Source organism: Salmo trutta, chromosome 13 (assembly GCF_901001165.1).
Source record: "Salmo trutta chromosome 13, fSalTru1.1, whole genome shotgun sequence".
In the NCBI taxonomy this organism is placed as follows: Eukaryota; Metazoa; Chordata; class Actinopteri; order Salmoniformes; family Salmonidae; genus Salmo; species Salmo trutta.
The window spans coordinates 83,634,595-83,650,118 of NC_042969.1; the positions used below are offsets into that span (position 1 = coordinate 83,634,595).

General features: G+C 41.7%; 1 protein-coding gene across 3 annotated transcripts; it reads right to left on the minus strand.

The window, feature by feature from the left end:
- Positions 1-3,252: 3,252 nt before the first annotated feature.
- On the minus strand, positions 3,253-13,492 carry LOC115206625 (cyclin-L1). Of its 3 annotated transcripts, none has more exons than XM_029773785.1 (11): positions 13,170-13,492; positions 12,671-12,745; positions 12,233-12,345; positions 8,412-8,535; positions 8,030-8,094; positions 5,868-5,967; positions 5,618-5,722; positions 5,376-5,517; positions 4,873-4,984; positions 4,666-4,752; positions 3,253-4,285 (listed from the first exon to the last, which is right to left on the minus strand). In XM_029773785.1, the coding sequence occupies exons 1-11, from the start codon at positions 13,407-13,409 to the stop codon at positions 3,838-3,840; spliced, it is 1,611 nt and encodes a 536-aa protein (XP_029629645.1). In that variant the 5' UTR covers positions 13,410-13,492; the 3' UTR covers positions 3,253-3,837. The 3 variants fall into 3 exon arrangements, with proteins under 3 accessions (XP_029629645.1, XP_029629647.1, XP_029629648.1); XM_029773787.1 differs by having other exon boundaries at positions 8,412-8,532; positions 13,170-13,491; XM_029773788.1 differs by lacking the exons at positions 12,233-12,345; positions 12,671-12,745; positions 13,170-13,492 and adding an exon at positions 11,740-11,756.
- Between the last annotated feature and the right edge of the window lie 2,032 nt (positions 13,493-15,524).

The window sequence follows — 15,524 nt, forward strand, 5'->3', positions numbered from 1 at the left end:
GGTGAAAAAGAGAGAGATAATAGGGACAGAGGGTGAAAAAGAGAGAGATAATAGAGGGACAGAGGGTGAAAAGGAGAGAGATAAGAGAGGAACAGAGGGTGAAAAAGAGAGAGATAATAGAGGGACAGAGGGTGAAAAGGAGAGAGAATATAGGGATAGAGGGTGAAAAAGAGATAGATAATAGAGGGACAGAGGGTGAAAAAGAGAGAGATAATAGAGGGACAGAGGGTGAAAAGGAGAGAGAATATAGGGATAGAGGGTGAAAAAGAGATAGATAATAGAGGGACAGAGGGTGAAAAAGAGAGAGATGAGAGAGGGTGAAAAAGAGAGAGAATATTGGGACAGAGGGTGAAAAAGAGAGAGAGAATAGAGGGACAGAGGGTGAAAAAGAGAGAGAGAATAGAGGGACAGAGGGTGAAAAAGAGAGAGATAATAGAGGGACAGAGGGTGAAAAAGAGAGAGATAATAGAGGGACAGAGGGTGAAAAAGTAAGAGAATGGGACCAAATCCTACTACCCTGGCCTGCAGTGACCACAACATCCTCACTTCAGGAGCAACAGAATATTAAGCTAGTCCTGCCCTCTTGTGGTGAAACATAACACACACTCATCAGAACACTACACGCTCATGAGAACACTACACACTCATGAGAACACTACACGGTCATCAGAACACTACACGCTCATCAGAACACTACACGCTCATGAGAACACTACACGCTCATCAGAACACTACACGCTCATCAGAACACTACACGCTCATGAGAACACTACACACTCATCAGAACACTACACGCTCATCAGAACACTACACGCTCATCAGAACACTACACGCTAATGAGAACACTACACGCTCATCAGAACACTACACACTCATCAGAACACTACACGCTCATCAGAACACTACACGCTCATGAGAACACTACACGCTCATCAGAACACTACACGCTCATGAGAACACTACACGCTCATCAGAACACTACACGCTCATCAGAACACTACACGCTCATGAGAACACTACACGCTCATGAGAACACTACACGCTCATCAGAACACTACACGCTCATCAGAACACTACACACTCATGAGAACACTACACACTCTTGAGAACACTACACGCTCATGAGAACACTACACGCTCATCAGAACACTACACGCTCATCAGAACACTACACGCTCATCAGAACACTACACACTCATGAGAACACTACACGCTCATGAGAACACTATTGACATAAACTAAATTATACAATCCGCAATCCGTGAATAATAACATGTATGTCAACCATTGTTTAACAGGAAGTTCATTTAACCTACCTAAGGCGTAATAAGGCACACAAAGGTGTAATCTACAGGTTTGGAATTACACATGACTCTGGGGTATCACACTGGGCTTTAATAAATCAATTAAATGAAAAGTATTTATCCCAAAGGAGCAATTACTTAATGCTAAGAGAAGGTTATTAATGCTTGACGATTAGGAGCCTGATAATGTGATGGACAGTTTTTCACACTTGGATCATGAGGACAACACGAGTCCTAATTGCCTGTAGATGTGTAGGCCTGTTAGAGTCCAGTCACTATATCTTGACAACAAAATAGGTAAAGTGGTTGACCAGATGCTTATCAATTTAATCTGGAAAAATCATACACATTATATTAGGAAATGTGTCATTATGAACACATATGAATATGGTGGTCTCAAATTCTTTAGACTTTCCTACATTGAACAATACTTTTAAGATCAATTGGGCTAAACATTTCAGAAAGAATCCAACTTCAATTTGGAATTTCATCCCTCAATATATCTTCTCCCGTTTTGGTGACTTCAATTTTATGTTACTTTGTAACTATAGTAACTATAACATTGATGAGATTCCTACAAAATGATCTGCTTTTCATAGACGAGTATTAGCGTGGTCGTTGATATATAAACATCATTCCCCCCCCCGCATAGGTATTTAATTTGGAACAATAAGGACATTTTGTATAGAAACAAGTCTTTATTTTAGAACAAGTTCAATAATCATATCCTTGCTGGAGAGTCAATTTTTTTACGCAGAAGTATTGTTACTGAATTATTACTGATTTTATTTTTTATCTCCTTACAATACCCCTGTAACACCTAGAGAGTTCGCCAGTCTTTGATGCTATTCCATCTGGAACTCTCATGTTATTTAGAGGTGTAGCCAGACCTCACCTTCTTGACCTACCCTCGCTTTATCCAGTTGACTCTCAAATAGGGAAAATATGTTTCTCCTTGGTCCCTCAGAACAACAGATCTATACGGGCTTTATTTCAAAGGGAGATTGTATCCATTCCTTATGTCACAAGTTACTGGAATACATTGGTCACTAATATCTGTTGGGAAAAAAGTCTGGTTATTACCACACAAATACTTTGTTTTTAACAAGGTCAAAGAGGTCTCTTTCAGAATGATTCTTAAATATGACCCTGTAAATCATTACCTGAAGAAACTCAAAAAATACATTAACATTAACTGTACTTTGTGTTGAGCATCCAGAAGCAGTTTTGACTTTATTTTGGCATATTCTACATGTGAAGAAATTATGAAAAGATATTTATAGTTTCATAGTTTCATTCATTGTTAATATACTTGATGACTTTTGTTTTTATATGGGAGAATGTGCTGCTCGGTTTCCTTAACCATAATAAGGATAAAGAACACATTCCTAGCGAATAAATCTAACAGCGCTAATGGAAAAATGTAATATTCATAAATGTAAATTCACTAATAAAAAAATAAAAAAGTATTGTGATTTCTAGAAGGAATTCGAGCAATACATTAAGACCAATCTACACTATTCTATTAAGAAGGCTGTTAAAACAATCAAACCATGTGTATCTTCTAAGGTCTTTGTATAATGTGTTGTACCCCCTTGCATATGTTATCATTGTTGGTTTGTATGCTTCTTGTGTAGAAGAACCTGCTTTTTCTGCCAAAAATAAATTAAATATTTGTAAAAAAAATGGTGCATGTAGGTCTGTTACTGTTGAAGGGATAAGAGTTGTCATGACAAGGTGTTTAACACGTCCCATGTTGGCAGCGTTCACAACGACAGCCCAAATCAGACCCCCCCCACTAATTGGCATTTCTCAGAGCTGATCCGATTGGTCAAATGACCATTAGTGGAAAAGAACAAGACATATACTGCCTGTGTGAACACAGCCTATAGCGACTGCAGCTTTTCATGACCTGTAGCATGATGTAACAAAATACAAGTCAATCAAATTCTCTCTTTTTTTTTTTTTTTATTGTGTAAAAATCAGACATGAACACATGCAGACTAAAAACCAGTGTAACAAATTCACCAAGATCCTAAAAAAGGTTCTGAAATCAAGAGTCTGCATCCAGCTGTAAAAAAAAATATGGTCTATTTCTAGAGAAGCCCAGTAGTCCTTCACATCTGTACAGAACACGGGGTTAGAGAACGCACATTTGACCAACGGAATGATCCAACTAACGCACATTTGACCAACGGAATGATCCAACTAACGCACATTTGACCAACGGAATGATCCAACACATAGAATCCGGTAGTCACCTTCAGTCCGTCTTTCCTGAATGATTATTTTAATTGTTGAATACACATTTATTCCTTCTACCACTGAAGTGTCGCTTTTATAAATCAAAGCATTGTCAATAAATCAGCAGTTAACCATCTTTACACTGTAAATATGTTCTCTCCAAGTCCATCATTTTACATTTAAACAAAACAAAAAAGGTTTAAATGGAAGGATTGGGGTGGGAAAGCAGAACAAAAATAAAATAGACAAAACTGCATTAAGGAGTGGAGGTTCCTCCTCCTGACCCTGGTCAACGGCGGTGGCGCCCGTGACCCGAGTGTCCGCCGCCGCTGCTATGGCGTTTGCCCTTGTGGGTGCGCTCCCGCTCGTACGACCTGGACCGCTCCCTCCTGTCTCCACGGTGATGCCCTCCCCCAGGCCCACCTCTCTCGTGCTTGTGCTTCTTGGCCGAGGAGAGGTCCGACGTGCTGCGATCTCTGTCCCTCTCCCTCCCCCTCTCCCTCTCTCCCTTGCTGGCAGAGCGCGACCTGGACCTCTTCCTCTTGTGAGCCCCTCCTCCGCTGCTGCTATGACGACTCGATGGCTTGGGGTCAATGTTGCCATGGTGGTCAGGCTTTGACTTGAGATGTGGGAGGAGGGGGGAGGGCGGATGGCGTCGGGGCGATGGGCTGCGGCTGTGAGACCGACTGCGGGAACGAGAACTGTAGGTCCCAGAACGACTGCGCCGGCTGTTGTAACTGCAGAGACAGTAAAGAAAACAGTTAAGACAGTGGTCTTCAGCAGTAACCTGGCCGTAAAGTACTGCAGTAACCTGGCCGGTACCGTAGTAACTTGTCTGTAAAGTACAGGTCTGTAAAGTACTGCAGTAACCTGGCCGTAAAGTACAGATATGTAAAGTACTGTAGTAACAGTCTGTAAAGTACTGCAGTAACCTGGCCGGTACCGTAGTAACTTGTCTGTAAAGTACAGGTCTGTAAAGTACTGCAGTAACCTGGCCGTAAAGTACAGGTATGTAAAGTACTGTAGTAACAGTCTGTAAAGTACCAGTTTACTATGGTACTTTACATCCAGTTTACTAAGTAAAGCACACACAGTTAATGAAGGAGTGAGGTCTTACTGCCTGCGTGGGGAGCGTGATCGCGAGCGAGTTCTGGAACGAGATCCACTCCCACTGTTCCTTCCAATCTTCACCTCCTTCCTCAGCCTGAGAGAAGGAGAGAGAGAAAAGATGCCATTTCCATTAGAGGTGTCTGCTTATAATAAAAATACAACTTTAAGAGGAAAAAGGAAAAAAAGGCCCCGTTATGTATGAGTATGTCTTTACCCGTTGTGTGGGCTCTTGGAGCCCTGGGCTCTGCTGTCTGGATCTTTCTTTCCAGGTTTGAGGGCCAGGAGGTTTGGAGATTTATCCTCCACCTTCACTACATTGGGGGAACCTGGGAACACAGACGCATAACACGTCATTACACCGGTTGGTCCCCGTTTAGAAATGTAAAGTTATGTTAACTCTTGTATTTTTTTTAAATTAAGCGTTTTAAATGAACAACTACGGTAAGGTAACCTCACAGGGTTTAAATGAACAACTACGGTAAGGTAACCTCACAGGGTTTAAATGAACAACTACGGTAAGGTAACCTCACAGGGTTTAAATGAACAACTACGGTAAGGTAACCTCACAGGGTTTAAATGAACAACTACGGTAAGGTAACCACACAGGGTTTAAAATGAACAACTACGGTAAGGTAACCACACAGGGTTTAAAATGAACAACTACGGTAAGGTAACCTCACAGGGTTTAAATGAACAACTACGGTAAGGTAACCTCACAGGGTTTGGATCCGGGTGAGAAGCCCCCCAGGTTGGACAGAGCTGGGGTCCCATCAGGGTTCAGCCCTTTAGCCTTCAGCTTGGCCTCCTGCAGAGACATCTTCCTCTTCTCCACCTCCTTCTCCAGGTGGTCATAGTCCGGCTGGCCCAGAGAGAGAGAGAGAGACAGTTTTAGGAGGGTGATGCATAGAGGAACATGGTCATGGTTCCAGGGTGATACTGTACATACATACAGCATGTACCTTCTTCCTGGTGTAGAGTTTGAGGGTGGTGATACAGACATCCTTTATCTCCTCCTCTGTGGCTCCAAACAGCAGATACCAGTGAGGTCTGGATGGGAGAGGCATCTACAGACACACAGCAACACACAGCACCTTAGTTAATGACGCTACACATTTTGATTTTTTGAAGACTAAAGAGATTGGAAGAGGTGGGAGAAAGACGGAGAGAAGGTGAGATGAAAAGGAGAAGCCAAATCCAATCCAGCCGTACCTGGAGAGCTCTGGCTGCCAGGTAGATGCAGGCACATGCGATGGTTTCAGCTTGGAACCTCACAAACACATTGGTCCTGAGGCTGTCATTCATGTAGTTCCTACAAGGACACAAGCAACATACAGAAACATAGCACCATAGCCTCGTGTCCCTCCCCAACAGACCATATCACAGAAACTCTGGTCTGGGTAGTCACCAGCTGGTCCTCAACAGCTATAGGTTGTGCAGGCTTGTTCTAGCTTCACCGTGTTACTTCAACCATGTGATAGTGCAGGGGTGAAACAAAAGCCTGCACATTTTGCAGCTCTACAGGACCAGAGTTGGTGACCACTCCAATAAAGACAGTTATACATCTGAAATAGTAATAGACAAACAGTATGGAGACTCTAGTTTAGCTTTGTCCCTCTCTCTCTCTCTCTCTCTCATCCATGTTGGTGTTGAGCTGGACATGCAGCGTCACAGATGAAAGCTTGTAGACAGGACGGTTATCCAAGAGCCCACTGATCCTTACCGTAAAAGACAATACGGCACCCAAAACAAAAGTACACAAGTCCTATTCAGAGGTGGTGGACATGCGTCCTATCAATCAGAGGACATGCCTGTCTAAGGTACGCATGCAAACAGTAGGGGAATGCAGAGCAGACCGAGGTGACCAGAGACATACAGCAGCCCTTTACAATATGCAGCCATCGGCCAGATAGGTAATGACCTATCCCTTGGCCGAGAGGAGATGGAAGTTTCCCTTACCTGCAGATCAAGGATCAGATTGGACAGGTCTGACATGATGCACTCTGCACAGTTAAAGAGTAGGTAACCCTGAACTCCACATCAAAAGGCCAACTCAAAGCTGCCATGTGTAGAAGAGTGACGTGACGGTTGATGGAAGCGAACAGGGTTCAAGCGGTTTAAAAGTGGGATTGTAATTGCAGCTAAGTTGTCTTGAGTTTCAGTGACCCTGATAAGCTATAGCTCAGGCATGACAACACCTGACAGACAACGGACATTTCAGACGGATGGTTCTGTCGTCTAGCAAGCAGTCAGACAGAAACAGAAAGATGAGTGGAGACAGAACAAAAGACTGTTGGTGACATCCTTTCCCACCCTACACAGATCCCACCCCAACGTGTACCCGTCAGGATTCAATGGAAGCTGGGTCTGATATGCAAAACCTAGCTTTACTGATGGAACAAAAAAAACGAACTCTAAAGACATTGAAATGTAAACTTGGCTTCACTGAATAGTCTGAGCCAGTCCTGGAGCTTGACCCTTGTGTATGTGGGTTGTCATATGATTTCAGATCAGACAACATTCAGACGGTCTCAAATGAAAAGCAGCACACACAGGGGTCCCACAGAACAGGCTTCCCTAGACTGGCCGAGGGTTGGAACTTTGGACAATTGATAGACTACTGCTAAAAGTGGCCAGTGGATATTGATGGGTGACGAGACAGGTCCTTGGTGGCAAAGCCTGAGCAGGATCATCCTGTAAGACATGTCTGGAGACCACATGAGTTTGGGAAAAATCAAATAGACAGTTCAACAGTACACTTTAACTACTGCATCAAAAAGGCATACCCAGAAAATGGTCCAGACAACAACACAAAAAACTATGCTTACTTCGAATCTAAAGCAAGCAACTAGAAAAAAATGCTATTGTAGTTAGAGCTATCTATTTGGTTAAAAAAAAATATAAAAAAATAGCAGTTTAACCTTGGAAGCACAACCCAAAAAAATACAAATCCTTCTGGACACCCCAAGAGAAAACAAGACCATGATGGCAGTTGGGAAAGGCCCGCCCCCTTCAGTGAATCTCGGCAGAGAGCTCTCACTGGATTGGCTGTCTCCGAGAAGGGCAGCCAGCCAATGGGGGGAGCTTCCTGGGGTCATGTGGTTGGAGGAGCAGAGTTCAGAGGTTCTTTATGAGACTTACCAGCATGGACTACCCTTTAATCAAAGAGTAGAGAGAAAGGACAAAGTTAAACTGAGTTCCTTGGGCACCAGAATCAGACTAGAAATAGCCATGTAAAGGACAAGAGGAAAACAAACAGGGCTCAATAAGACACTAATGAATCCATCAGAGAAAAGAGGTTACAGGGGGGTGGAGGAGACAGGTGTTTGTGACATAGGGCACCGGGTTAGTTAGGGTAGAGGCCATGTACTCACCAGGCGGTCTGGACCAGAGTCTGGTTCTTCTCACATTCCAGGACTTGCAGGTACATGACGATGATCTGGAAGAAGAACAGTTGACATTATGCAATAACCAACACGGTTTCACAATCCCCAGACCGTAGAATGCAAACCACCAGCCTGTACTGAGAATGGACCATGTTCTAGAACAACATAACTACAGAGGTGTCATGTGAGTCACAGAAACCGTCACAGCTTTAACTGAACAGCAGTGTTAGTGGAGTCTGATAGGTTTGGCATAAAGCTAATGCTGAGAGATAAATGTAGCTGTAACTGTTGGCTCAGAATATACAGCACCTTAGTTAATGACGGTTGTCATTAATGTTGGAGTGTTGTGAGAGGTGTAACTGGGTCTCACCTTGTGCGGATGCTTGACGTGTACGCAGAAGCCCAGCTCCTTCAGGATTCTCCGCTCAGCTTTGATCACTTGGTTTTTGGTATTAATGTAGTTCTGATCAAGAATCAATGAACTTGCACTCCTGCTTTATAAAAAGAATGAAAATAACCAAAAATGTTTCCCACCCCCTCAAAAACAGACTAAAAGAAAGCACCCTTCTGCTTTCTTTGACTGGTTCTCTTTTCCCCTTGGACCAACTTAAAGCAACAGGCCCAAATGGAGTATTTTTTAAGGGGTTTAGTTGGCTCCTGTGATTTCAGAGGAAGCGTTTGAGTCACACGGTCCAAAGTCTGCCCCAAGTCACCATGCATCACAGCTTTAACAGAAATATCAACAGAAATCTAAACTTCCCCAAACCTGGAGGGGAACTAGACCAGCCAATCAGTTCTTCACCTTGTATTGTTGTATTATGAATAGCTCTGACGAAGGCCGTGAGGTCGATACGTAAAGCTTATTAAAATATCAGTGATACTTATCAAGAGCAGTGCGCGGTTTCCTTCATCTTGTATTAGAACTAGAAATGGGACGCAAAAAATATATTCTCAACTTAGGTGTCGGCTATCTGATGACAAATACTGTGTAAAAGTAAACCATTTGACTGGCTTCAGTCATATAGTCACCCAATAAGGAAGCATTACAAGCCAAACATACACTTCTCACCACATTATGGAAAGAAATGCCTTAAGGTAGAGCATACACTGCGATTACCTACAAAACATGCACTTAAAAACACTCATTGTAAGAAAATGGACCCACGAGACTGGAAATGTGAGTGGTGGCCAAAAACGCTTCTATTTACAGATCAAAATATTGTTTTTTTTAAAGAGAACAAATATAATGCACTTTGGACATCACTGTCTAGACTCATACATGTACTGGGTGTAAATATATATGTTGATGTACACTTTATTTAACCAGGAGAGTCACATTAAGATAAATCTGTGTTTTTCATCTGAACCCCGACGGCATAAAAGGTCTAAGAAGCATGTAAAAGTCCCCAGAATCTCTCTTAACCCATATAAAAACCTGGAACTAATGCAGCACAGATCTCATCCCATTCAGTTCTGGCAGCTCTCAGTCAACACCCAGAACCTGCCCATACAACATTAAGGACGCCACTGCAGAAGTCATGCAAGTGTCCTAGCATTCCTATCTGGTACTCTGATATGTCATGGTAATAACATGACTCTGTAGATATCTGGTACTCTGATATGACATGGTAATAACATGACTCTGTAGATATCTGGTACTCTGATATGACATGGTAATAACATGACTCTGTAGATATCTGGTACTCTGATATGACATGGTAATAACATGACTCTGTAGATATCTGGTACTCTGATATGACATGGTAATAACATGACTCTGTAGATATCTGGTACTCTGATATGACATGGTAATAACATGCCTCTGTAGCTTTCTGGTACTCTGATATGACATGGTAATAACATGCCTCTGTAGCTTTCTGGTACTCTGATATGACATGGTAATAACATGACTGTAGATATCTGGTACTCTGATATGACATGGTAATAACATGCCTCTGTAGATTTATGGTACTCTGATATGACATGGTAATAACATGCCTCTGTAGATATCTGGTACTCTGATATGACATGGTCAAACATGCCTCTGTAGATATCTGGTACTCTGATATGACATGGTAATAACATGCCTCTGTAGATATCTGGTACTCTGATATGTCATGGTAATAACATGCCTCTGTAGATTTATGGTACTCTGATATGTCATGGTAATAACATGCCTCTGTAGATATCTGGTACTCTGATATGACATGGTAATAGCATGCCTCTGTAGATTTATGGTACTCTGATATGACATGGTAATAACATGACTCTGTAGATTTATGGTACTCTGATATGACATGGTAATAACATGACTCTGTAGATATCTGGTACTCTGATATGACATGGTAATAACATGACTCTGTAGATATCTGGTACTCTGATATGACATGGTAATAACATGCCTCTGTAGCTTGCTGGTACTCTGATATGACAAAAATCTCTAACACTTATCTCCCTCACTAGCTTTAAGCACCAGCTGTCAGAGCAGCACACAGATCACTGCACCTGTACATAGCCCATCTATAATTTAGCCCAAAAAACTACCTCTTCCCCTACTGTATTTATTTTGCTCCTTTGCACCCCATTATTTCTACTTTGCACTTTCTTCCACTACAAATCTACCATTCCAGTGTTTTACTTTGTATTTACTTCGCCACCATGGCCTTTTTTGCCTTTACTTCCCTTATCTCACCTCATTTGCTCACTTTGTATATAGACTTATTTTTCTACTATATTATTGACTGTAGGTTTGTTTTACTCCATGTGTAACTCTGTGTTGTTGTATGTGTCAAACGGCTTGCTTTATCTTGGCCAGGTCGCAATTGTAAACTTGCCTACCTGGTTAAATAAAGGTGAAATAAAAATAAATAAATGGTAATAACATGCTTCTGTAGATAATACCTCTGGATGTCAGATCTCAGTCAGAACTAAATACATTTCCTAACTGAACATCTACTAGACCACAAACACGACCAAAGTTACAATTAAACGTGTTTGGATTTACTAATTTCCTGACTTCAGTGGAGTCTAGACAGGATGACAAAAACACGTGACATGGAAAATGTGTGCAGCTTCAGAATCGTGTTTCTAAAACTACTACACAAGCTGAAATCAGTCAGGTGGAATAGCTACATATACTTCAGACGGACTTAACTTTAGCATTCCATGGTCAATTTCAAGAGAAAACTATTTCCTCCAAAACAAAATCTCTCTCTCTCAACAAAAAAAAGAACAAGCACCTGAAGAACTCAGCTGATGTCCAATTACAAGTGGTGATGTAAAGTAAAACAAACAACTCCACCAACCCAGCTCTTAAACATATTGTATCTCCTCAATATTAAATCTAGATAGTGAACATATGCATATCAACAATTCAGAAAATATTCTAAGAGGGGAAAAAAAAAAAAAGGTGATATTTCTGTGAAAGCCACGAATGCCATTTGGTGAATGAGGGAGGTTGCTCTGTAGTACATACTGTATGTAGTGTTTGAGCTACATTACCACAGGATCCGCAAACACCCAAAGCTTAGACTGAGTCAAAGGAGTCCCCAAGGCTCCCAGCCTAGGACCTGCGGCCAACCTGTCCTCCCCGATCCCAGTGCACCGCAGTGACTCACACCACGGGCGTCTCCCAGGGGAGGGGGGGGGGGTGACACCTCGCTCATGGTTGTCATGCCGACTGCTTCATCTCTACGTACCATTCCACATCACCCAGGCTTTGGTAAATGTAGCTGGTCGCTGTTAGTTGGTTGCAAGGGAAAAGAGAACCCAAGTTAATACCACAGCCTTAGAATTGGAACTGAACAGATTATTCTGGTCAAAGAAAGACACTTGTCTAGCACAGTGTTTGTCTTCTGGTGCCAAGTTGGTTTTGTCTTGGCAAGCAACACTTTAGGTTAGATGTGTTAATGTATCACCTTTCACTGAACTACTTGTCTATGTAGGTAGCTGTGAATATATTGCTGTAACTACCATTGATCAGATGAGGAAACTGAAACGTTTTAGAGTATGGTTTAGAGTACATGGATCAACAGAAGGTCACTTTCACATTAATACATCAGATCAACATCATGCAAGATACTTAAAACATAGTTACTAATTAATGTAATGCCAGATGAATACATTTGCCTCTCACAAATGGTTGACATACATTTAACAGAAATGAAGGATAGTTTCTATATGGATGCTTACCTTTTGCCTCTATGACTCTGTTTTAAATGGTGAAAAACATTGATGACGTCTCTGAATCGTCTTGGTGCTTCCTCGATCTTGGAAGCCAAGTTGACACAGGCCATAGCAACAATCTGGGGACAGGAATAGAATAACAGAAAGTTACAGTATGAAGCTAAATGTGGTTAGCTATCAAAACACTAACATTACTCTGGGGCCTTGCAATGATAACTTTGTATAAAGTGGTTAGCTATATCAAATCAAATTTTAGATAGGTACAATCAGTTAGGAATGGTTTCAACTTTAAAACGGGCCTGGTTACAGTAAATGACAATATGGCCGCCAATGTAAACGTTCTCTCTACGCACACCACTAGTGAGTCAAAGATCCGTGAGTGAGCGCCGTAACTAAACTAACTAATGTTGTGTTGCTAATCAACTGAAAGAGACACTGGCTTACCTCAAAACTGTGTTTGACAAACGATTTAGAGTAGAAAAAACGATGAAAAAGAACTTGACCCGTAGCCATTGCCACCTGTAATGTAAAGAACAAATGACATTAGAAGGAAGTAACGTTGCTTTCAACTCAACAATAGACATCCGCCATTTTGTTCTTGTCATCCCACAGCCCCGGATGTAATCCCGCTAACGTTAACAATCGCTACACACGTATAAATCAACTACTTCATTTTATAAGTAACATTAGTATAACACAGATAATTGCACTAAATAACACATCTGATTCGATAAATTGACCCGTCACTGACCAAGTTAGCCTACTAGATTACGCTAATAAATAAATGAGCTGAGTTAGGCCTTGGCTTGGGTATTTCCCTTCCTTGGCCTCATTTTGACGGGTTATATAAACAAAGAGGTGAGTTATAAAGCAATGGCAACTATAGTACCTAGCTACGTTTTTCAGAAGTTGACGGTACTGGATTTGCATTTTGAGTGTTTACCTGTGGCAAACGTAGAAGAATACCAGCCGATTGAATTAGCTCACAACCCAGGATACGGAGATCGGTCTCCGTGTGCAGGTCGAGGCCATCGAGCATAGACGGGGTTGGCTGAAGCCTTTCCTCCGGTATGAGAGAGTTGCTGATAGTGAGGTAAACTTCAGAGTAAACTCTGTCGCCTATAAGGATCCCGTCGTTATTCGTGGACGTGTTGGGAACAGCGGAGAGGGGAGCAGCGGCCATGTTCGCCACAAATGAAAGCAGTGAACGACACAAACAACGCAGCCCAGACAGTTTCACCGACCGAGAAAAGGAAAGATGAGCAAATCGATGACGTCAGCGCACTGTTGAACTACGTACACAATACGTACGCGGAACTGTGTGACAGGGGAAAGAAATAGTTCCAATGAATCATACATTTGAGGCTGAAGTGCCTTACGGTATTTTTGTAACAATAGGCTATAATATTAGTCATATAATTTTGCATACACTTTGATCTGTAAACTCATAGGAATGGATGATGGAACGGACAATTAGCAAGCAAGTCACTTTTTTTTGTTGGTAACTGTCTGGAATTGTCAATGACGATATTTCTGGGAACTCTTTTTTTTTATACAGCGTTTGAACATATCCATCCGCCCGTCATTCTGAACAAAAATATAAAGGCAACAGTGATCTCGTCACGGTATGGATAATTACCATGGATAAAATGCAATTGTGTTTGTTGTCCGAAGCATATGCCTGCCTTATCCATGGTCCCACTACTACTATGGGGCACTATTTTCATCAGTAAACCTCTTACCCACACGACGCCATAAACGTGGTCTGTGGTTGTGAGGCCAGTTGTATGTACTGCCAAATTCTCTAAAATGACGTTGGAGGCGGCTTGTGGTAGAGAAATAAACATTAAATTCTCTGGTGGACATTCCTGCAATCGGCATGCCAATTGTACACTCCCTCAAAACTTGAGACATCTGTGGCATTGTGTTGTGTGACAAAACTGCACATTTTAGAGTGGCCTTTTATTGTCCCCAGCACAACAAGGTGGACCTGTTTAATGATCATGCCTTTGAATCAGCTTCTTGATATGCCACACCAGTTAGGGGGGTGGGTTATTTTGGAGAAATGCTCACTGACAGGGATGATAACAAATTTGTGCAGAAAAGTTAAGAGAAATTATCTTTTTGTGCATATGGAACATTTCTGGGATCTTTTATTTCAGCTCATGAAACACGTTCCATGTTGCGTTTCTATTTTTGTTCAGTGTTGTTTGTTTTGTTCAGGGTAGTTTGTTTTGTTCAGGGTAGTTTGTTTTGTTCAGGGTAGTTTGTTTTGTTCAGTGTAGTTTGAGACCTGCAGCCCTTGCATGAGACAGAAGCAGTCAGACAGAAAAATTATTCCGCAGCGCGCTCTCTCACCAGTGAATTACGTTTGGTTCCTATTGAATACACGGCAGTAGAACATTTGAGGTGCAGGTACTCAGTTCCACGTCATTTCATCAAGCCATGGCACCCACCATCTCAGATTGTTCTGACATGGTTTCTATAGTTAGTAACAGATATGATTAGCATTTCTGAAACATTATTTTGTTGAAATATAGTTTGATCTCTGACAAATTAAGCTAATTGATTGCACCCAAATTGGCCATTTTAATGTATAGGATTCAGATAATATTCAATAAATATAGTACGTAACATCCACTTTGTACTAAACTTCTACTTACAAATGAGTAAGACATAAGGAATTCCCCCCAAATGGTCAAAAGTCACCCGTGGACCCCCCCACCCTATGCCAATCCAACCCCAACAACCACTATCAGTATCTGGTGATGTGTCCCCCTGTTAATAACATACAGGCAGAAATAAACAGATTGTTCATTCAAAAGATTGTCCTCATTAAACAGCTAAGTGGAGATAGAATGTTCCTCCATGCACATCCATTTGGCTGGCAGGTTCCTCACAGCGTACATCAGAAGACACACAGTGTGTTCTCTCCTCTCAGCCAAAAGCACTTAACAAGAGGTGTTGTTTGACCATAGCAGCACAGACCTGTCTAGGCATGGTTCAGAGTAGATCTACTCGTATCAGTTTTCTAAGTGCTCCTGCAGGTTTCCTACCTACTTTTCTATCATTTCCTGGATCTAATGTCTCGTAAAATCACAGAGGGATAAAAAAAAAAAAAATAGATTAATTGGAGAAAATCCATCATTGTATGCAAAGCCCTTGAGGTGAAGACGGCTACAATTAACAGATGCTTGTAGTAGTTATCCAGGTATTCCCCTGACAGACACACTGTTTACTATCACCAGTTGGTTGACTTTTCAGACTTTTTGTAAATTGATTTATTTATTCATGAGCG

What these genes read in the sequence shown, in the direction of transcription:
- LOC115206625 (XM_029773785.1), bottom strand. Translation starts at nt 13,409, where the DNA reads ATGGCCGCTGCTCCCCTCTCCGCTGTTCCCAACACGTCCACGAATAAC. An exon ending in TCCAAGAGCCCACACAACGG is followed by an intron (nt 4,753 to 4,872) that starts GTAAAGACATAC and finishes TCCTTCTCTCAG; the next exon opens with GCTGAGGAAGGAGGTGAAGA. An exon ending in TCACGCTCCCCACGCAGGCA is followed by an intron (nt 4,286 to 4,665) that starts GTAAGACCTCAC and finishes CTGTCTCTGCAG; the next exon opens with TTACAACAGCCGGCGCAGTC.